At 42.5% G+C, this 23,273-nt stretch overlaps 1 protein-coding gene across 1 annotated transcript in view; it reads right to left on the bottom strand.

Annotated features, from left to right (window-relative positions):
* Positions 1 to 23,273, bottom strand: part of FAM13A (family with sequence similarity 13 member A) — a 334,054-nt gene that overhangs the window by 113,087 nt on the left and 197,694 nt on the right. Inside the window, exon 7 of the mRNA XM_058667049.1 lies at positions 6,223 to 6,386. Coding sequence (XP_058523032.1) covers positions 6,223 to 6,386 — 164 coding nt within the window. The remainder of the gene's footprint in view (positions 1 to 6,222; positions 6,387 to 23,273) is intronic.

The raw sequence follows: 23,273 nt of genomic DNA, 5'->3' as shown, positions 1-23,273 counted from the left end.
TCCTGAAACCTGGCAAGTGCAGCTCTCTCGGCAGAACACACTGACTTTCAACCATGGTGCTGCTGTGAGGATGTGCAGGCGACTGACTCATTCATCTTCTAATCCTCACCTCCACTTGCATTTGGCTTTTGTATTTTTAAGCAATTTTATTGAGATACATTATAAACAGCATGAAATCCACCTATATTCAAATCTACAATTCAATGACTCTTTAGCACATTCACCAAGTTGTGTAATCATCATGATGAATCAATTTCATAACATTTTTATCCCTCCTACGATGCCTCTGTTATTTATAGTGAATACCTGTTACCCTACTTTATACCCAGATACTCATGAATCTATTTCCTTTTCTTTTCCTATGGATTTTTATTTCTAGACATGTCATGTAAGTGGAATCATACATGGTTTTCTCAGTCTTCATCCTTAGTTCATAGAATCAATGTAGATTTTCCTTAGGCTTTTAAAGATGCAACCCATAAATAAAACTGTAATAAAAACATTATTAGAAAAAAACACTTAATATTTAAAATATTTAAAACACTAACCTGTTTTCCATTTAAGTTCTAAAACTATTAAAAGTAAAAATATATTTTAGCACTAGAAACATGAAGAAAATGATCATCAATTCCACTTATTGAAACAGAGGATTCTGGCAATTCAGGCAATTCCTGAAACTTCACAGCACTTAACATCTCAAACCCACATAGGCCAGATGTTTTCCTCTGGACATTTTAATGATAAGAATATTATATTCTTTTGCGGAAATACTTTTAAAGTCATCATCAGTATTTGCAGTTGAATTTCTGTGATTACTTTTCCCTATTATCTTTAAAAGGGACACGTTAAAGACATCTTAGGTAGTAAGGACTGTGAACAGACTCGGCTTCAGGGGATCCAACCGCCCACCCTCATCCTGCCAGAGCCTCTGTCACAGGCACACTTCCAATGGGAGCAGGCTCCGCACCCACTCCTTTACATCAGAGAGGCACACTAACATTACACCCTGCAAATTTTAGTAGCATGAGCATGTTTTTTTTAAATGAAGAAACAATTCTTGGTGGTGTTTGGGGAACTGCAGCTGTCATTTTTAAGTGACACGGATTAGCTGACACTTTCACTGAGTGAAATGAACATGTCATTGAGCACTTTCATCTTTGGCTCAGAATTCAGCACAGAATAGATCAATATACTGAGCTCTAACACACTCAAGGGAGATATATTCCTAAACATTTTCTCTTGAAGCCACTCTCATTGAGACAGCTTCCATAAAAATTAGAAAAATGAATGCTACTTATATGGCTACCTCCTCAGGGCCAATGTTAAATACTTACAGGAATTCAGAAACAATGCATTATTTTTAAGTGATGTCAGAAAACAGAAATCAGAAGAACAAACAATAAACAATACCTAGTTCCTGTCTGTGCTCTCAAAGTGTTATGTTTTAAAATGTTACTCCTCTTAGGTTTTCTTTTTACTGTTACTGTCTGAAAAGCAGAGAAAGAATTACTGATGATGATTCCTATTCCCATTACATTTCAAGAAGACCCAGATTTAATATTTGAAACTAAGGAGAAAAAGGGTATAAGTGACACTATCTGGAGGAAACAAAACAGATTGGTAGTCAAAATCACTTCTCAAAGTCCCTAGAAATTAACCTTTACCCCACTGTTGTAAAATCATTGGCTGCTTCATCATTCAGGAAATATTGGTAGCGAAGGCCCTTTCTGGGTCTTATCTAAATTGTTAACTGATAGCGTCACTCTGCTAAGCCGCAGTCTTACGCATGAATGCGTTACGCCTGTTTTAATAACTGCAGACACCACAGTCTTGTTTTTCCTGTGTGGGAAATTAACCAGACGAGCCAGACCACAGGTGAAACAAACTTATGTTTTGTTAAACTGTTTTTTTCAAGGAGAAACTAAAGAAACTCAGTGCAAGGAAAAGCCAAGCTTAAATGCAACTTCATGATTCCTGGAAAATAAGGCAATGTCATCTAGGCGTAGGGACAGCACCAAGTACTCGAAGCACACTGCTAGCCTCCGTGTGTAAGCCTGGTGCAACTCACTACTGTTGTAGACTGGAAAAGACTGAGCGAAGGTGCTAAGAGTGGGTTTACTTTGCACATATGCATACTTATTTTTAATAGAGATACAGTTCGCTAATAGCTTGTTTTAGCAAGCATCTGCAAATGAAAATAGGTTCTAAAGCTCACTTTTGAAGTGAAAAATGGCATAATACTTATTCTGTGACTTCAATGATACAGGAAGGATTTGAAATTTATTAGGGCAGGGGGAGGCATTTTGGTGTAGCAAGTTAATCTGCAGCTTAAAACGCTGTCATCTCAAGCAGGAATGCCAATTCTAGTCTCCTCCCCAACCCCCATTCTGCGTCCAGTTCAGTTCCCCACTAACGTGCCTGAAAAAGCAGTGAAAAATGGCCCAAGTATTTCTGCCTGTACCACCCATGTAGGAGACTCTGATGGAGTTACAGTCTCCCAGATTTGGCCTGGCCCAGCCCTGGCTTCTGTGGCCGGCTGAATGGAAGATTCTCTCTCTCTCTCTCTCTCATCTGTCACTCTGCCTTTCAAATACAAGAAATTTTTTATTTAATCTTATTTTACTTTTGACAATTATTTTTGGTAATTTGTCTCATAATTCACCCTACAAGGAAGCAAGCACAAAAATAATAAGTGAAACTTTTTTTGTATATTATAGATTCATAGGTAGAAACAGAAATTTGAACAAGGTTTGGGGTCATGGTGGGAGGCAGATCTTAACCTGGCTGCTGTGGTCCTAGGTGAACCCTTTGGGTTAGCAGGTTGTGTTGTAAAAACACGGGAAGCATGTAGGAAAGCTACAAACATGTATTGTTTTGACTGCACCATGTTGATCAGAGGAGCAACAACTACAGCAATGGTCAAATGGGTATTCCCTCCACAATCTCACTTCTGGATTTGCATCTCAAAAACACAAATGTATTCTCTAAATAGAAAGCTTTTTATTTGTTACTTGTAGAAGCAGGTCACTTTTTTCCATTGTCTGATTGGTTCAATAAAAGTGACTTACACCTTGATCATAAGTTTTTATATCTGTGACGCATTTTTGATGTAATTCCTATAACTTGGAAGATAACTATTTATGCTAGCTCTTGTCACCTAGCTGTTTTTTCGTCCCAGTTTTAAAATCAGATGACTTTAAAAAGCTAGGAGGGCCACTTAGCAAGGCAGTTCAGACACTTGTATTCCATGTCAGAGGGCATGAGTTTGAATCCCATATAGGATACTGGTGCATGTACAGCAAGGATTTTAGCCACGAACTATCGCACCAGGCCCATGTTCAGTCAATCTCCTTAACACAGGACACAGTTTCCATGATTTGATGACTGCATTTGGCCGCCTAACTTTCCCTGACTGCTCCCTCATGCCATGTTCAAAACTCCAGACCTCCTTTTCCAAGCTGTGCTCACATGGGAGTTTTTTCTTCCATCTTTCCTCTCCTTCATGCCCTGTAAACTTCTATTTAACTTGCTAGCCTTAGTTTGAAAGTATTTCTTTTGAACCTTCTCTGACCTTCTCTGCCCTACCCCTGTTCTCATGGCACCCTGGGATGTGTATTTTACGTATCTTTAGAGCAGATCCTAATTCTTATCTATGGTTTTACCACTGTACCATTTCACAGTGCCTGGCACACAACTTGCACTTAGGATGTCTGTCTGTAAATACCCAAGCTTTATTTTACTTTTCTTCAGTCTCTCCTAGGGTAACACAGGCATGTCTACAGGGAAGGCTACAGGTTTCAATCTGAAAGAGTTCTGCTGGTGCACCCAACCCCGTGACCACCTCAAATCCCCCCTCCTCCTGCTTATCCTACGTGCTGATAGAAGGTACCCACCAGCCTGTCCACCCCGCCCATGTCTGTGGTGGCTTCCTACACCTGAAAAGTGAAGCTGAGCTTCTCCTGCCCCACATCTTTGCGTTGTCTTGATTTTCAGACTCTTTCCTCCTCCTCAGTCTGGGCCCTGCCTCCCCCAGCTGCTCCAGTGAAGGGGGCCCTCAGATCACTCCATTCATCACAATAGCCTATTGCACTTTCTTAACGTCCTGCAACCATCTGCCTCACAGGCTGTTTTCAAATGTGCCTCTATAGCCTTGCTCATTACAATGCCAAGTTCAAAACCATGGAGGCTCATTATTTTGCTCTCTCAGCATCTCTTGGCCCATGGATGGAGCCAACATCAAGGCATAGCACATTAAACCTCTGTCGTGTGACAACAGCATCCCATATGGGTGCTGGCTCAAGATCTGGCTGCTCCACTTCCCATCCAGCTCCTTGTTAATGATAATGAACCTGGGAAAGCAGTGGAGAATGGACCAGGTGCTTTGTCCTGGCCAAACTGGCTGGTGGAGACTTGGGGAAAGAAGCAATGGATGAAAGATCTCTCTGTATGTCCTCTTCTTTCTGTAATTCTGGAATCCTGGAATCAGAGTGTAACTGCCAGTGTTTGTTCAACGAATGAAAAACAAAAGGCGAAAATACTGCCTGGCATTCAGGGCCCATGATGACCTGGCACCGTGCTACTTCTCCAGCCTCATTGCCAGTGAATTCTGGTTTATCATTTTAAAAATGTCCATCATGTTTTCTAACTAGGCCTGTTTACAATAGCATCTTCTTTCTCTTCCTATTAAAATTACCTTTGTCTTTCAAGGTCCAGCAAAAATTCTACCCAGATCTACTTTTTAAAAATAAAAAATTATTTATTTGAAAGATAAAATTATAGAAAGAAAGATCTGAAATCCCTTAGCTCATTCCCCAAAGAACTACAATGGCTAGAGCTAGGCCAGGCCAAAGTCAGGAGCTAGGAGCTTCAAAGGATCTCCAACACAGATGCAGGAGCCCAGGTACTTGGGCTATCTTCTGCCGCTTTTCTCAGGCCATTTACAGGGAGCTGGACTAGAAGTGGAGCATCTCAGATCTGAACTGGTGTGCATTTGGAATGTTGGCATTATAGACAATAGCTTAACCCACAATGCCAGAATGGCACAACACTAGCCCCTCAACTTCTCCTTCAAGGTAATCCAAAGTACTCCTTAATTATTATGATCTCTTTAATATCTTCAATATCTTTACATTTGTGGAGTTCTGCAGTACTTGTAATAGGTTATTTTTTATCTGACAACTGGTTCTAAGAACCAGTTTGATAAAAGAAAAAAAATGTTTCAAAGAGAAAGTCTTAATGCTAGGAATAAATAAGATTCAGATGCCACTTGACTTGTGAAAGGTGTACCTTTTATATGTAGTATACTGGAGAAGGTTGCTGCCGGGTATAGTGTGTAACCCAATGCTTACAAAGCAGCGGTCAAAAGGAGTCTGTCAAAGTTGGTACCTGTTACAGTTCTGACGGACACTTCAAGTTGCCCCTCTGTTTTCCACTGAAGCTTTTACTATAAAAAGTTTCCAAAAATAAATTTACTGTATAGGTAGATATCAAAGACTATGCATATGAACTAGTATGATTCCTGACAATGATCACAGAGTGGAGAAAGAAGGGTCTGTTATCATGTACAATGGAGCAGCATTTTCTGACCATATATCATATAATACGCCATTCACATAAACTTCAGACGCTTTACAGCATATACATTCATGAGTCAGAGGAAACATGATATTTGTATTTTTATGCTTGGCTTATCTTACTTAACACAATAATCTTTAGTTCCATCTATCTTGCTGGAAATGACAGGATTTCTTCTTTTCATGGCTGAGTACCACTCCATCACGTATATAAACAGCATTATCTTCAGCCAGTCATCAGCTGAAGGACATCTAGGATGATTTTATATCTTTGCTACTGTGAATGGGGTAACTTTGACATGGGAAGGCAGGATATGTTCCCAGAAGTGGGATTGCTGGCTCATAAGCGAGCTCTATTTTTAATTTTCTAGGGAGTCCCCATCTGGTTTTCACCTTTAACTATGAGCCCAGCTCAATCCTGTTAGTGAAACAACTTTTCTTCTACCCAGAAACAAAACACTGATTTTTGTTTTGTGACAGGAAATCTGACTCAGAAAGCTCTAAAAAAAAATTGAGTTTTTACATGCTTTTGCTTATCTGTATCTTGGCTCCGGGGGCAGATGCACGCACACAAAGCGAAACATGTAGGCCTCTAACATCAGAGTGGTTAATGCAATATGTATCATGTAGATAAAGGAAACAAACCAACCTGGGCAGCCACTTGGCATTGCAGGCATCCTCTGTGGAGTACATGGCTTCCAAGCTGGGTTTCCTGCGGCTCAGCCACAGGCTGACGTGAGGAACGCTGTCTGAGGGCTCCGCTTGTGGCAGTCTGTGGCCCAGTATGGATCCCTCGCTCCTGGACTTGGGGATCTGGATAAGACAATTGAAGAACAAAGAGTTAGAGAAGAGCACACAGAGAAATAGGCTATTTTATTTTTATTTTCTTAACTTATTTTTTTCTGTTGGAAAGTCAGAGTTGCAGAGAAGAAAGAAAAGATTTCCAGCTGCAGGTTTACCCCCCGCATGGCTGTAACAACCAGGCCTGGGCCAGACTGAAGCCAGGAGTCTCCCACACGGGTGTAGGAGCCCAAGTACTTGTGCCATTCTTCCCACACCCCCAAATTTTTTCCCAGGTGCATTTGCAGGGAAGTTGGACTGGAAATGGAACAGCCAGCGCCCACATTAGATGACGACATCTTAGGTGGTGACTTTATTCTCTAGGCTGTAACATTGCCCCCAAGCCTAATGGGGAAATTTCACACCATCAATGACCCAGATCCCTTGCAAGCACTCTGACCTCTTCTTGGAACCATCACTATATATAAGAAAAGACAATAGAAGTATAACTGAACTGGTGAGCAGAGCGAAGAGCACAGCTGGAAAGAGGCAAGAGGCAAAGAAAGTCTGCAAGTCACTGAAATGAACAGTGTTTGTGTCAAAAACGTGATGAGAAACATCCAGCACCAGCAAGTGTGCCAAAGGTTTCTATTCTGATCCTCTTGCAAGGCAAGTTCAGCCTAATACATTTTTGGTTAAGAAGTAGGAAAACCAGAACCTTTCAATTTTTTAAAAAATGTAGTTTTATTTATTTAAAAGGCAGAGTTACAGACAGACAGAATCTTCCACTGCTGATTTTCTTCCCGATGGTCACAGTGGCTGGAGCAAGGTCAGGCTGAAAGCAGGAGTTGGAGCTTCCTCTGGATCTTCCACATGGGTACAGGGACCTGAGCCCCTGGGCCATCCTCTGCTGCTTTCCCAGGCCATTAGCTGACGGGTGCTGGGTTGTCAGCGGAGTAGCTGGGACTTGAACAGGTGCCCACATAGGATGCCAGCACTTCAGGAAGAGACTCAATTTGTTATGCTACAATACTGGCCACTTTTCAGTTTTCTTACATCTCTGGATGCAAAGGCAGTACATATCCCCCTCTCCCTAACTATCAAATACTTGGGACTTCTCAGAAAGTACTTCTCAGGACTTCGAAGTCCTGCCGCCTTCCTATTTTAGGTCATAAAGATTATGACTACAACCAATAACCTTTTCCTAAAAGAGTATGCAAAACATGATGTAGTAGAACTAAAGACAAAAGCTTAATGTATTTGCTGCCCTGCAAGCTGTTTCTTGTCTCTAGGACTTCCCCCAGGAACGTCACCTGTTTATTCCTGGCCACCCACCAGCTGTCTAATACCAAAGCCAATCCCACTGTCCTTTCAGGCTGACACTGAGTGCATGGTGCATGGAAATTTTCTAACAAACCTCAGACCCAGCAATCTTTCCCAACTCTGTGTTCCTGTTACACAGCACTGCAGACTGCCCCCTGTGTTACTTAGCACTGCAGACTATCCCCGCTTCCCTGGCATCTGATACACATGGCCTCAATCACATCTCCATCAACCTTAGAACCTTCCACTCAATGCATCTTCATTTTGACCGTAAAATCTAGTAAAGTTTGGTATCTGATTATAAATACTTTTCACCATGACTATTCCCAATGTACTGACTGTCTAACAGGTTGGGATAACACAAAAAGGGAAAATGCAACGTGAGGATGATCAGAAACATTCAATACATTCATGCCACTATGAGGATTATATAACGTATACATAAATGTGTAACTTACAACAGTTTAAAATTAACATAAAAATAGCACACAAAAATATGGGAATATAACTTGGAGAAGTCAGATTTGCCTTGAAACAAAGTGAACACTGAAAATAGTCAGCTTTTGACTTTATTGTCAAATTTGCCCAAATCTGGTGGTTGTTAATTAACTGTTGATGGTTATTTCTCTGTGAAACATTTGTTAATACCAAGAAAATCGAAAGAGGAAAATGGTTTCTAAATTTGAAAATTTACAAACTTACAAAAATATGTCTATATTCCATGAATGTATTTGCCAAGGTACTTTTTGTGTTGATAAATGAAAACTGCACATACTTATGCATATCACCTTGTTTTAAAATATGAGGGTATTTGAAAAAGTTTAGAGAAAATGGAACTAAAAGTTTACTTGTAGTGAAAAATTTTTTTTCTGAAATTTATGCCTACAAGGTTTGCAAAATTAGCACATGAAAAAGCTATGTATAGCCTTCAGGTTTTTGGTGCCTAAATCAATTTTAATTCAATTCTGCCATGAACTGTATATATCTATAGTAGAATGGCTACATAGAGTTAATGAACAAATGCATTAATTACCTCATAAACTTATTTCTCTTGTGTGGCACAAATATTTGAGATCTACTCTCTTAGTGATGATTCAAGAGTAACAAAATAGAGTCAGTAGTATGACTAAAGCAGGTAAAGTTGCTGCCTAAGACATCAGCATCCTATATATGTGTGAATTTGAGTCCTGGCTGCTCCACTCAATCCAGCTCCTGTTAAGGTACCTGGAAAAGCAGCCAAAGTTGACCCAAGTCCTTGGGCCCTTGTCACCCACATGGGAAATCCAGATAAAGATCATGGCTTCTGGCTTTGCCCTGGGGCCAGTGTTGGTCACTTCAGCCAACTGGAAAGTGAACCAGTGAATGGAGGAGTTCTCTCTCTCCTTCTTTAATTGTGCCTTTCAAATAAATAATTCTTTTAAAAAATGTCGATTACTTTTAAAAAATATTTTAAAGAACAGCAGAATAATATGAGGACAAATAAATCAATGAGGACAAATAAATAAATGCTATTATATCTTTCACAAAGGGACTTGTTTTACATCTAATTGCTTCTCATAAGCATAAACATGAAATATTAATGACAGAACCAAACAGCAATAGGATTCAAATTAATTTATAGTATCACATTTAGACTTAATTCTCTGTCAGTTTTAAAAAACAGATTTTGGCAAGTATTTCATGGTCTTAAAAGAGACAACATGTTTGGTTCCCTAATAATTTAGGGGTTCTAAATTTTCATTCACCAATGCTCATAAAGGTAAAATAATCTAAAATAATATCCAAAGGGAATATGCAGCTTATTCCATTCTGCCACTTTGTCTAAGTGTATTCGGTGCTGATGTAGTTTCTGTAAAGACAACACAGACATTATTACCATTAGCCATCAACTGTCAAATATAAATCCAACATCTGTATACCAAAGCAACGCAAGGATCTGTTTCTGCACAGAATGTGAACACAGCACCAGTTTATGAAAAAGGAAAATTATTAAGAAAAAAATGTAACTCAGTTACAGAGACTACTAGAACTGTGAATTACTGTAGGCATGTTTCTGAGGGAATGTGCCAGTTTAAGAATGACTAATGGTATCTTCTTGAAGATCTGTCTTGAGGACTGTATTTTTCACTACAGATACAACAGCTAGAGGAAAAATGAAAATAACATAAAAGTTCAAAACCTGCTGTTCATGTGATACAATTAATTTTAGTTCAAATTGATTAGCTTTAAGGAAAAAAAGCAGAGATTACTTCCTTTAATTCAGCAGGAATTATGTTTTCAACAAATACATAATTAGACCCAACATGACATTTTACTACTTTCAGCCTTACCATGTAGATGGAAAGGACAATTTCATTTTTCTCTCGGTGTCCATTTAACAGTCTCTATAGGAGCTAGTGGTATGGCACAGTGGGTTGAGCTGCTGCTCAAATGCTAGCTTCTCATGTGTGTATGGCTCAAATCCCCATTGTTACACTGCCAGCCCAGCTTCCTACTAATGCACCTGGGAAAGCAGCAGAAAATGGCCCAAGTCCTTGCGTTCCTGCTTCCCACGTGGGAGACAGAGATGAAGCTCCGGCTCCTGACTTTGGCTTAGCTTACACCTACCTCTTTCTCCCCATTTGGGAGTGAGCCCATGGATGCAATATCTTTGTATTTCTCTTTGTAACTCCCCCTTTCAAATAAACAAATCTGTTTTTTTTTTCTAACTGTCTGTATAGTTTGGTGTGGGTATCCATCCTGGCTCAGCATTGGCGATTTCTGTCTTAGAGATTGCCTAAGAGGAACATGGTAATAGACAAGGTAAGGCAAACAAGTGGGCGTGGTACTACACTATGGCCTCAGAAGCAATGGGTCCCTTCCAGGGGCCATTCTGTCTGCAGACACTTTTGGTTTTGGTTGTCATGATGGGGGTGAGGGCATGTGCCATTAGGTTCTTGTAGGCAGAGACCCAGCTGCCACAGTGCTCAAGCTTAGTGGTCTTATTCACCACACTAGCAGGGCTGAAGCTGAGCAGGCCTGCTAGAGGAACACCAGGAAGAAACCTGCATGAGGCAACATCTCCCTTTATATGCTTTTCTTCTGCTTTCATGGACTTGTCAAGACATGACGGCCCATAACCAGCTATGAGTCCAGCAGGAGTGGGCCCTGTAGGTCATTTAGACGGTCCTTGTCCGGTTAAGAATCTCCATGGTTTCATGAAGTTCAGCCAAGCTCAGATGGGTCAAAGCCTTACCATAATAAACAGAGAACAGGCCCAGGGAGGTGCACCTGTCACTCCCCTCACACGTGACAGCAGCAGGACAGCCAAGGCGGTGGTAACAGAGGCCAACATTCTCTTTCTGCTGGAGTTGGGGCATCCACCAGCTCACAGGATGCTTTGCCTCCTCATTTTAGTCATTTCTCCATTTATTTAGTCTTCTATTAAATGTTATACTTGAAAATTAAAATCATATATCCCTAAATCATCTATGAAAGACTTGACTCCCCTCAATATCCCCCTTTAAACATGAAGGAAACAATCTGGAAATAATAGTCTTACCCACTTTGCTATAGCCCTTGAACCTTTTTACCCTAATTAACTATGTAAAGATTGTCAAAAATACAATTACAAGAAAGAAAAAAATTAACACAAAAAAAGAAAAAAAAAAGAAAGACTTGACTCCTATGAATTGCCTATTTGAGATAAGGACCGGGACACACGGTGTGATTGATGTATAGAGCTAGAAACAAAGGATCCCAGGAATCTTACAGGGAGGACATTCCAAGTGTGTACTTGTGGGTGTGGCGTGACTTTCACTGTAGCAATTTGAGATACTTTGGTATCTATGATGTCACAAGAAGAGAAACAAAGCAATGTTCTCTGACATGTGATTAGACACCAGCCAGCAGGATGCTGTTAGTGTTGCAGACATTCAGCGAGCATATGCTCTCGGTTCAAGCCTGGCTCGGAGAAGTCTCCACTGACGCATCCATGCAAATCTCAGCACAACTCAAGTGGCAAGATCTCTTCCCTTCCTCCCTCCTTTCTTAGTTTCTTTATTTTTTAAGATTAATTTATTTTTACTTGAAAGGCAGATTTACAGACAGAAACGGAGACAAAGATCTTTCTTATGCTAGTTAACTCCCCAAATGGGCACAACAGATGCAGCTAAGCTGATCCAAAGCCAGGAGCCAGGAACTTCTTCCAGTTCTCCCAAGCGGGTGCAGGTCCCTAATGCTTTGGTCCATCCTCTGCTGCTTTCCCAGGTCATGCACAGGGAACTGAATTGAAAGTGGATCAGTTGTGATTTGAACCAGTACCCAAATGGCATCCCAGTGGTTGAAGGGGAAGACTAGCCAATTGAGCCATTGTGCCAGGTCCAGTAATAATTTCTTTTTTTTCTTTATTTTTGACAATCTTTACATAGTTAATTGGGGGATGCTCTGAGGGTTCTGCTCTGAGGGTCCTGGTCAAGTGGTTTTGATAATTCAACAGTTAATAATTATTGCCAATCTTGCCATTCCCAGCACGATGAAATCACTGCAGAATCCAGTGATTGACACAGTCCATCTTAGAGTCTTCATTTGCCAAGATTTTCACTGCCAGCACATGGCTGGGTTAGTTGATTGACCCAGCAATTGCAACCACCAGCTGATTGGGCTGACAGACTGTGCCAGGCCCTGTACTGACAAGCACACACAAGAATCTGGTATGGGATCACCTCAGACAATTTCTTTGGGGATCTCTCCAATGAAACCACTGAACTCAGAACCCCAATCAAAAAGAGAAGTGCAGTTTCCATGGTCTGCCTTGGAGTGTAAGTGTCAAAGCTGAGCTTCTTCAGAGGCTTAGACAGAGCAGTGGACAGCATATCCAGGTGCACAAGGAGGATATGGCAGTCCATTGGAACCTGCAGAGTACACCTGGTACCACAACAGAGGACGGAGGCCAGTAATAATTTCTATTACCACAAAATATGAAAAGGAAGCAAGGACATGAAAAGTTGGAATTACTTGTCCACTGAATAAAAGGCAAAGCTGTAGTTAGAACCCAGATAAGGGTCAGCACCTGTGTTTAACCACGACTCTGCACATTCACCTTCATGTTCAGTGTAATTACTAACAGGAGCAACAACATTTTTACATGAAAGTCATGCTGCCCTTACAATGCCAACCCATTGAACATTCTCTGCTTTACATTAATGTCTTTGGTACCTGCTGAACCATTCTAGGAATGTCACCTTGGGAGACATGTGCTCATCAAGTTGACAGAACAAAAATGTAAGCATTCTAAATAAGAAAATCACTATAATGGGTAAAGTGTGGCACCTTCATATGACAAATGGTTAGTCAGACATTAAAATATCTATAAAGTTTTTAATGAGACTTGGAAATACTTCAGTTATGATATGCAATATAAGCTCAGCAAACAACATGCTAGTCTGAGGAGCCAGATATATAGCTCCAATAAAGCAAGTGGCACCATCATATTTGCATAAATTTTTATTTATTCTCATTTTATTTCAAAGACAAAGTGGGGGAGAGAGAGAAAAGAGAGAAAGAGAGAGAGAGAAAGACACAGAGAAAGAGACAAGTTCATCTGTTGGTTCACTCCCCAAATGCACCTACCAGTGGTAGCTGGACCAGGCCAAGGCAGGTGCAGGAACTCCCCAGGTGGGTGGCAGCGGCTTCACTGCTTGAGTCATTACTGGCTGCCTCAGCAGGAAGTTGAAACCAGAAACAGAACTGGCACTCATCCCTGGCATTCCAATATAGGATGTGGGCATTCTAAGTTGTGTCTCACCCACTGAGTCAAAAAACACCCCCATCACTACTTTACTTAGGGCTCAAATGAGTTCATGCCAAAAGTCAAAAAACAATTCTGCCATGCAACATTCTGTTTTATGATGACTGCATCTTCAAATGCTCAACAAGGGTCACAGAAGCACAGTAAACATTTCCATGAAATAAGGCACTGATTTACTCTGATCTACTAATGTGTCCCTGACCTTGTTGCTCCTCTACTCATCATAGGCCTGGAAGAGACAGAGCCTCTTGGGCCTGGCATAATGGCTCAACTGGCTAATTCTCCCCTTGCAAGCGCTGGGATCCCATATGGGTGCCAGTTCATGTCCCAGCTGCTCCAGTTCCTGCTTGTGGCCTAGGAGGGCAGCCAAAGACAACCCAAACCCTTGGAACTCTGCACCCGTGTGGGAGACCTGGAAGAAGCTCCTGGCTCCTGGCCTTGGATTGGCTCAGCTCCAGCTGTTGCAACCACTTGGGGAGTAAACCAGTGGATGCAAGATCTTTCTGTCTCCGTTCCTCTCTGTAAATCTACCTTTCCAAAAAAATAAATAAATTAGAAAGAGGCCCCAGAGCCTCCTGCCTCTCCTTCTGGCTCATTAATTATGTTCAAAAGAAGCAATGTGAAGTATCAAAAGTACCTGAAAAGAGATTATGAGTTCTGAATTATAAATATTCTTGCTTTAAAATCAAAAAGGAAAATCTCCTAATTTCAAAAACAGCCTTGAGTTTTTGTTCATTTCTATTTCATTTGCTTTTTTAAAACTGAGACTTATTTATGGAAATGTTGCAACTCTCCTCCCAGACGAGTTGATGAGTCCATTGTGTGCTAGTCCCAGTGTTAGCTAATTAACACTCCAGGTCTTTTTCTGAGAAAATTATTAATGTGCTTTAGGGAATATTTTGGTGGGGGGGAGGTGGCTTCTTGCACATGCCTCTTTTTTTCTTTTGGTTGTAGAAAAAATGGGTCAATGTTAAAGTTCTAACTAATTAAAATCTCATCATGCTGTAAGTTCTAGGGTAAACCTACACTTCGGCATACAATCAATTTAATCTAGTTTGTAAAAAAAAAAAAAACTACATGTTGAGAAGACAGAAATTTGATCTTCCAACTGAAAAGCAGCTCATGTTGAAACAGAGTCCAGATCAACAGCAGGTTCACAGTGTGGTCCAAGCCAAGGACAGACCCCTTAGCGCTCTGGTGGCTATACCACATCTGCAATACCTACTCTCATCTCTGCAAATAGGTGGTGAGAAAGTTCTGGCTGCCTTGTCACCTGCCTGGGCCCTGCCTCCCAGTGTGGCATCTAGCAAACAGGGAGTGATCATTCAGTATCTGCAGAATGAACGGATGAATCACTGAACAAACTCAAGGATAATAATCTGCATTCCTCCTAGAAACACTGAGCTGCATACCAGAAAGGACATTAATTCTGTTGTGCAAACACTAACCTTAGGAATCTCACTGACGTTCAGTTTTGAAATCTATCCACCTTTAAAAAGCCACAGCTCTGGTACAACAATGGAAGTGTCTGAGGTTGCAGAGCATGGGAATTGCTAATGAAGGCGCAAGTATCAGAAAACTCCTGTTATTCTGCAGAGAGAGCATGCGATAGAGCTGGCCACGTGACTAGGACTGGGCACTACACCTTTTAGAAGCCGCTTACAGGCAAAGCTGCACACAGCATTGGGGAGGGACCACAGTTCCATCTGCTATTTCTCACCCTTACTGCTTCAGCACCAAGGCATTTTTGTATCATGAAAAATTCCAGGTGAAATGTAACAGTTTCACCTGGGTGGGTTAGGAATTTAGATAAAAGTGGTAAATTCCTTTTATCTTTTTATCAAAAGCCTTCATCATTTATTGCTAAGTTGATCATCTAAGCCTCAGTGAATTTCCCTGGCTACAAGTCCTTGCCCACATGGAGGATGGGATAACACGGGATAAGGGGGTCTTGAAACAAAGTGTTAGTAGTAAATGTCCCAAGGGGACACTACCGATGCAGTGTGGAATATTCACCAAGCAGCCCAGGACTGGGAGGCACACCTCAGCACATCTCTCCTCAGCACATCTTCATAAGGTTTAAGAAGCACACATGCCCAAATTCACCTCCCACCATTCTGTGCAGGCTTGAGGCAATATATCACACAGAGCCTGGGAAGGCGAAGTAAAACAAAACAAAAAACCACTCTCCCCAACACCCGCCAAAAAGAATGTGTCTTATTGGCCATGGAAAGTTTCCCACTGGCATACATTTGGCGTGGGTCGGGGGCAGACCAGGCTGAATCAGTACATGTCACCCATCCACTGGCAAATCCGGACACCAGAACAGAGTGTGGGTCGAGCCAGTTTTGGTCGCGACAAAACCCAGTGCACAATATGGAATGCCAGGGTGAGGTTGCCTGTACTGGATGTGACCACAGCACCCAACCAGCACGCGTGAGAATCAGGAAGGGAGGGGGCAGAGCTGGCAGGGGGATTAAGGGGCTGGTCCCCTCGCCAGACAGCTACTCCCACTGGAGAGCGTGGGCTGGGATGGGGACAGACCAGACTAAGCAGGGCTATAACACCTGTGTGCCTCCTGTGGACTAGATCAGGGAAAAGCCAGGCTGGGCTGATTATTCCTACTGGTGCAAACATAAATTAGAGTAGGTGAGGGTTGTTTGGGCTTAGCCACAGCATCAGCTGGCAAAAGCTGGCACTGGGGGCTAATTCTGTCAAGTCAAACCACAGAACCACCAGAAGAGTGCATAAACCGGCATTGAGAGAGACCCGGGAGGGAAATAGTGGGTTCCCCCCTCTTGGGTTACTACTCCCGCGGGAGGGCATGAAAACTAGGATGGGGGCTGGGGTGGCTAGAAGGAGAGGCACTCAACAACATCCGTGAGGGCTGGATAGTTGAGCTGGTTAGATGAACTAAGCTTTAATACCCATTGACAAGTACGAGAGCCAAAGGGGATGTGGGACAGACTGGACTAGTCTGCTACACATACTGGCAAACCAGGGTAGGGGGTGGGCCTGGTGGGGGTTATTGTGGGTCACTCCGACTAGGCTGCAGCTCCGACTGGTTGATGTGAGGGCCAAGTACGTGATGGGCAAAACCACGGTGGACTGCAACACCCATTGGTTCCAGTGCAAGTCGGGACTGAAACCAGAACCAACCCAGCAATTGCTACCACCAGCTGATCGTGGAGATGGACTGTGCCAGGCCCTGTGCTTGCTAGAACATACAAGAATCTGGTCTGGGAATACCTCAAAGTTTCTGTGGGGATCTCCCCAGTCAAAATGCTGGACTCAGAACCCTAGCCAAGACAAGACAGAAGAAAGAACAAGTCAATCAACCACCTCAGCTATATGTTGGCAGCGAAATACTGGGCAAATGAAGACTCTATCAATCAGTGGATTCTTCAACGACCTCACCGAGCTGGGAGTGGCGAAAACGGCAGCGATTCATAACTGGTGAACTATTAAAACCACTTGTGCAAGGATCTCAGAGCATGCCCCACATCCGGGACTTGGGGAGGGTGGGAAACTGGGTGGGGCTTCTCCCTCAATATCCCCCTTTACCTCAAATACAAGAAGGAAACAATATGGACATAATAGTCTTACCCACTTCCCTATAGCCCCTGAATGTTTTTTACCGTAATTAACTATGTAAAGATTGTCAATAATATAATTAAAAAAAATAAAAAGAAACATTAAAAAAAAATCAAAAAAAAAGAAAAAAAAAAGAATGTGTCTTATTGAGTCCAAGATTTAAAATTTGTCTAGAAGTAAATAATTATTCTTTCAAGTTCTGAAAATAAGTGCTAAGACAAAAAGCCAAGACAAATACCATCTCTGGCATGAAGCCAAGTTAGGCTGCAGCTTATGACTTCAGTATCCCACATCAGAGCTCCGGTTCCAGCAAATGCATGTCAAAGGCAGCACCTCCCGCTCCCTGTCTTCCTTCTCTGTCATGTTCCCTCCCTTTCTTTTCACCCTCTCTCCTTCTCTCTGCAGCTCCCTGTCATTCTCCTTCCTTCTCTGTCACTTTGCCTTCATGTAAATACATCTTTTTGAGAAAGCAAGTTCAACATGAAATAACTGAATTATTTGATTACAGCTGACCATAGAAGTTTCCTATTTACTCAAGAAAACACGAGAAGAAAATTAAGAACCTAATGACGTTGGAAACTCTCCATTTTAAAGATGAAGTGTGGGTTTACCTCAATGTCAGCTACAGAAATGAAGTCCAGAGGTCCATAGAACTGAAATAACATCTTCTTGAACAAAGCACAGGTGAGAAGTGAAACGGCAAACTGTAAAATCCAGGGCCATCTGAATGATCCCTTGTAGTTAAAGGAGGCTTTCCCTGGTCCATGGGAAAGTGGATGGCTGGTTGGCAAAACGGCACCATCAGGAGCCATGAGGATCACCGTGCAGTTCTCAGCCCATTAGCAGCTAAGGTTTGGCAGGTAAGATTTGATTTGTGAGGAGCAAATTTCTCCCTTGCTCCAGAAAGCCAATATTGTTTGGGGTTTTAGGTTACATGTGAGGAAAACTAACGAAAATCAGTGCAAGGCTCTGTCCACATTCCATGTAATCAGCAATGGCTTCTCTGACATCCTGTCTTGTGTCCTACTCCCGTTTGCCTGGCCTGGCTTTATCTCCAGTGCTCTTAGTATATCAGACTCACTCTACAGTTACTTAAGTTTATTGATTTGTTGTCTTTTTTGAAAACTCTACATTCCAGGAGGGCAGGAACTTTGGCTTGCTGTTGCCAACATGGCCAGACAGAGGGAAGGCCACAGCATGGCAGGTCCTATCTCTAAAGGAAAACACAACTACTTACGTTCATGGCTCACCATCTAATCACAGTGCTGCCTGAGGGAGGTCTTCTGCTTCAACACCTGGGAACACGGCTGAAAATCTGGCCTCTTCTGACCAAGGATGCAAGGGGTGCTATACCGTGGGAGGTCCCTCACAGTGCTGACTGCAGACTTAGGAAACATAGAGGAGAGCCTCAGAGGGATGCCTAGAGAAAGAGAGAAGCATTCAGGATGGAGAAGGGTAGGCCCCGGAGGCCTAAGGAGAGTGTGTGAGGAGTGAAGGTGCTGGGTAGCGGGGGCTCACTGTGGCTGTAAAGCCGGATGAGTGAGGAGAGTGACGGCAGAAGTGCATCAGCATAGCTGCTGGTAACTGCTGCAGCAGGCCAGCCTGCATGTGTCTCAGAGAGTGAAGAAAATGGAAAGTTCTGCTGGATGCTGCACACAGAAGTGACATGGTCTCTCATTTTCATTAGAAATGTATTTTTTAAAATATGTTTTAGTTATTTGAAAGGTAGAGAGCCAGAGTGAGAATGAGAGAGAGAGGAGTGGAAGTGAGGGAGGGAGGGAGGTGGGGCAGGGAAAAAGAGAGAGATCTTCCATCCGTAGTTTACTTCCCAAAGGTTCATGACAGTTGGAGGTGGGTTAGGCAAAAGTCAAGAGTTTGGGAACTCCCTCTAGGTCTCCTACATGGGTGGCAGGGGCCCAAGTCATCATCATCTTCCTGCAGGACACACATTGCCAGAAAGCTGGAATCAGCAGTGAAGTCAAGACTTGAACCCAGGTACACCAGCACTTGAATTTAGTATATGTGGGAGTGGCATTTTAACTGCTGTGTCAAACACACACGCTTGACTTTCACTGCAAAGGGATCCGTGCAAGGCAGGCATTGTGGCACAAGGGGTTAAGATGCTGTTTGGGCTGTTGATGCCTCACATTGGAGTGTGGTTCAAGTCCCAGCCACTAAGCACTTCCAATCCAGTTTCCTGCCAATATGTCTTAGAAAGTGGCAGATGCTGATACAAATGTTTGTGTCCTGGTCACGCACATAGTAGATACAGGTGAAACTGCTGGTTACTGACTTCAGCCTGGCCCAGCTCTGCTGTTGTAGGCACTGGAGTGAACTATAGATGGAAGATCCTTCCCGTGTCCCTTTAGCATTTTTTAAAAGATTTATTATTTTTATCGGAAAGGCAGTTTTACAGAAAGAGAGAGAGACAAAAATCTTCCATCTGCTGAGTCACTCTCCAAATGGCCAAAATGGCCTGAGCTGAGCTGATGTGAAGTCAGGAGCCAGGAGCTTCCTCTGGGTCTCTCATGTGGATGCAGGGTCCCAAGGCTTTGGGCTGTCCTCGACTGCTTTCCCAGGCCACAACCAGGGAGCTGGATGGGAAGTGGAGCTGCTGGGACACACACTGGTGCCGATATGGGATTTCGTTACATGCAAGGCAAGGATTTAGCCACTGAGCCATCATACCAACCCCCTTTCTTGATTTCTTTCTCTCTGTATCCCTCTTTGTTGTCTTTCAAGTAGATGAAACTGAACAATAAACAATTAAAAGGATCCTCGTTGCTGTATTGAGAAAAGACTGAGAGGACGAGAGTAGGTACATAGAAGACAAAAACAGCTTTGCCCAACAAAATGATTAGAAGGGACAGTAAATCTCTAAAGGTGGCGGCAACAGGAGTTGTCAAGACCTTAGACAAGAGATGTGAGGTCAATGATGATTGTAAATTTGTCCCAAACATTGAAATGATGGCAATTCCAATAAAGAGTTAGAGAAAGATAGTAGGCAGAACAGATTTCAGTGGGAAAAGGAGAAGTCAGACTTTGGAAATGATAAACTCAGAAAGCACCTTTGTTGGCCAGCCAAGATGTCAAATTGATGATGGGATACTGGACTTGGAGTCAAGAGGGTTGAACAAGCACACACCTGTGGGTGTCACCCCTGCAGAGATGGTGTTGAAGAAAACCAACCAATTGAAACAAAACATCTAGGAAGTGAAGTGAAACCAGATTGAAAACAGAAGAGGACTAAGATAGCTAGAGCACATCAAGGATTGCTTCAACAAGGAAGGAGTAAATTTAGTCACCCCATTGCCCAGTGCAAATCCATGCCCACATAAACATCCAGGCATGAATGTGCAAAGCAGCATCACTAAAGAGTAACTAAAATACAACCATTTCAAATGCCTATCAGCTGATGTATACATGAGCAAAATGTGATCTATCCATATTACAAGGGATTTTCACTCATATAAAGGGAATGAGGTACTGACCCACAATGCAACAGAGGAGTCCTAAAATCATTATGCTAAGCAAAAGGAGGCAGGAAAAACAGGGACATAAATGATTCCATTTACATGCAAGGTCTTGTCAGGCCATTCCAGGCAAAAAAGTAGATTGGTGGCAGCTAGAGCATGGGAGATGGGAAGTAGCCACAAGCAGGCATGGCTTTTTGTTTTGGCGTAATGAAGTGTCCTGGTGATGGTGGTTATGTAACTCTATGAATATTCTAAAAAACCACTGAATTTTAACTTCAAAAGGGTGAATTTTGTGTTTCATAAATGATATTCCAATAAAGCTTTTATTTCAAACAAAAAGGAAGGAGTGATCAAATGCTGCTCACAGGGTGAAGATGGGGAAAACTGAGACCTGACCACTGAATTGGGCAATGCATTGTTGTTTCATTTTGCAATGGACATGGATCACAGTGGGCTACAGAGGGAACAGAGAAGAGGAAGTGAGAACAATAAGCTCACAGCATTCTGGGCTGTGGGTGTTGTGCAGGATGGCAGAGGGGTGGGGTGGCTCCCGATGGGGCCAAGAAGTCATGGGAGAGAGTTTTGTTTTAAACTAGGTGGGAAACTTTATGGTATATGACGTTACTTCAAAACGTTTGTGGAAAATGGGATTAAAAATAAATTTGTCATGGTACAGAACTTGAACTTCAGAGGCGTTTTTTCATAATATGCATTTCCATGAATTTGTAAAGTTCCCTGAAGCCAGCTGTAAAACTGATGATCCAGGCGAAGATGGAGGGGGAAAGGGATTGAAGAAGCAAAATTTATGAAGTAGTTGGGGGCGGGGGGACATGTCATGTAAAGGAGGTGGAACCAGACAGGAACCCCTGTGATGGACAGGAAGGAAGATGTATAGCAGGGGCACAGAGGGAGGCAACAGATGGATGTACAAGTGTAAGCAGGTGGACATTTTCCCTTCATGTTCTCAGTGAAACATGAAGCAGGGTCATACTGAAGGGGTGAGGGGGAAGGTAAAGAGCTCAGGAAAGCAGTGGAGCTGCCAATGGGAGGAAGGACCTTCAGAGGCCAACGACCACATGTGGCCATGTGCTTAGAGACCTCAGCTGGGCTGTGCTGGTCCCTCCAGCTGTATTCTGCTGGGGGGAGGGCACAGGCACAGTGCTTGTTTGAGAGGGGGCTGAAACTTGAAGCTAAGGGGTACTGGCTTCTGAATTCTTGCACTGAAATTGATTATTGACATGCTGTCTACTGACCTTCCAGTAGACATGGGGTAGGGGGGATGTGTAACCCCTGAGTATATCTTTCCCAGTCTTGCTTCCCTGTCAGTAAGTCAGTGACATGTAAAAACAAATGAACAAACACATTCACTTGTTTGTTGGGTTTTCTCCTCCTCCTCTCTAGTGTCCTAACTTAAAGGTAATAAATCTATTGAAGGGATCTACTTATAAATTGTGCATTAAAAAATAAAAATCACAATCCATTCCTCTTAACGGGTTTATGCCTAAATGGAGATAAATGATCTGTTCCAAAAAGTAATGGTATTCCTCTTCTCTGGCACTAATTAAGCGAGTTAATCAAGGCATCAAGGCACTAAGCAGACAAGGAGACTGTAATATCCAGTATGTGTTCTTCAAATTCTTAGGTTATTCATGGGCAGTTGGGAATAAAACATCTTTGGTCTCTCTAGAAGACAAGAGCTGGCCGCTCTGGGAGGTTACTCCTTGTCCTCTCCATCAAGGGCTGAGCTGCTTGCTCTGTACAACTTGTGTTTATTCTCAGAGCTAAGACTGTGAACAACAACTACCCTGGTCATTTTTTCATTCCTAAATCACCCAGTAAGTGAAGGGATTTGGGAGGGAAAAGACATGGTAAGCATACCCCTCCTGACCCCCTGCCATTCCCAATACCATCCCTTCCACATTTCCTGCAAAATAAAAAACAGATTCCACCTTTAGAGTGCCTGTTGAAGCCACTGCTTGGGGAACACAGCAGCACCTCCTTGTCTGTGTGCGTGCTTGCTAATGCGTGTTATGAGCATGCATGCCCAAAAAATGATGAAAGGAATACAACAAATTCTGTTTATTTATAATCCAAGCTTCTTTTTATTATAAACAGAGAGCTGAGGGAATGTGGTACACTCTGATGGCCAGACTCTGAAGCTAATGAACCCTTCCCCATAAAGTCAGCCAGAAATTACAAGGCTGGGAGACTTCCACTTAGCAAGAGCTCTGCTCCAGTGGTGTTGCTCAATGTAGCAAAGCCATGAGGCACTGTGGGCTATTTGACTTTGTAAACCGCACATCCACAATGGATCCAAAGCCATTTCCATGGTCATAAATAGAAGTGAATGCTTTGTTTCACAACATTATTGACAGGGAAGAAACTGGCACTGAGCTTTCTCTCTGTTACTAGCTATGGTTTGGGATAAGTTGCTTAAGCTCTCTGAGTTCGACTGTCCATGTATATAATTAAAAAGCTACCCATCACAAGTTGTAATGAAAATTCAATGAGACGATTTTTGTATCACTGATGTTCAGAACAGATTGGGCACATAAGAGATGGCAGGAGGGAGAGCTGCTAACTTCAATCATTCACAGGAATAACAGACTTTAGAGCGGGGGGATGCTGCTATTATTAACAAACCATCTGAGTGGCTTCATCTCAAACAGCAGCCCTCACATTTCACAATTCAATTCAATAAGCAACTACTACATGCCTGTGGCATGCTGAACCTTGGGT

The sequence above is a fragment of the Ochotona princeps genome, chromosome 7 (assembly GCF_030435755.1).
Source record: "Ochotona princeps isolate mOchPri1 chromosome 7, mOchPri1.hap1, whole genome shotgun sequence".
Classification (NCBI taxonomy): domain Eukaryota; kingdom Metazoa; phylum Chordata; class Mammalia; order Lagomorpha; family Ochotonidae; genus Ochotona; species Ochotona princeps.
The sequence above is the reverse complement of the archived record's forward strand: the minus strand, read 5'-3'. Positions and strand labels throughout refer to the sequence as shown.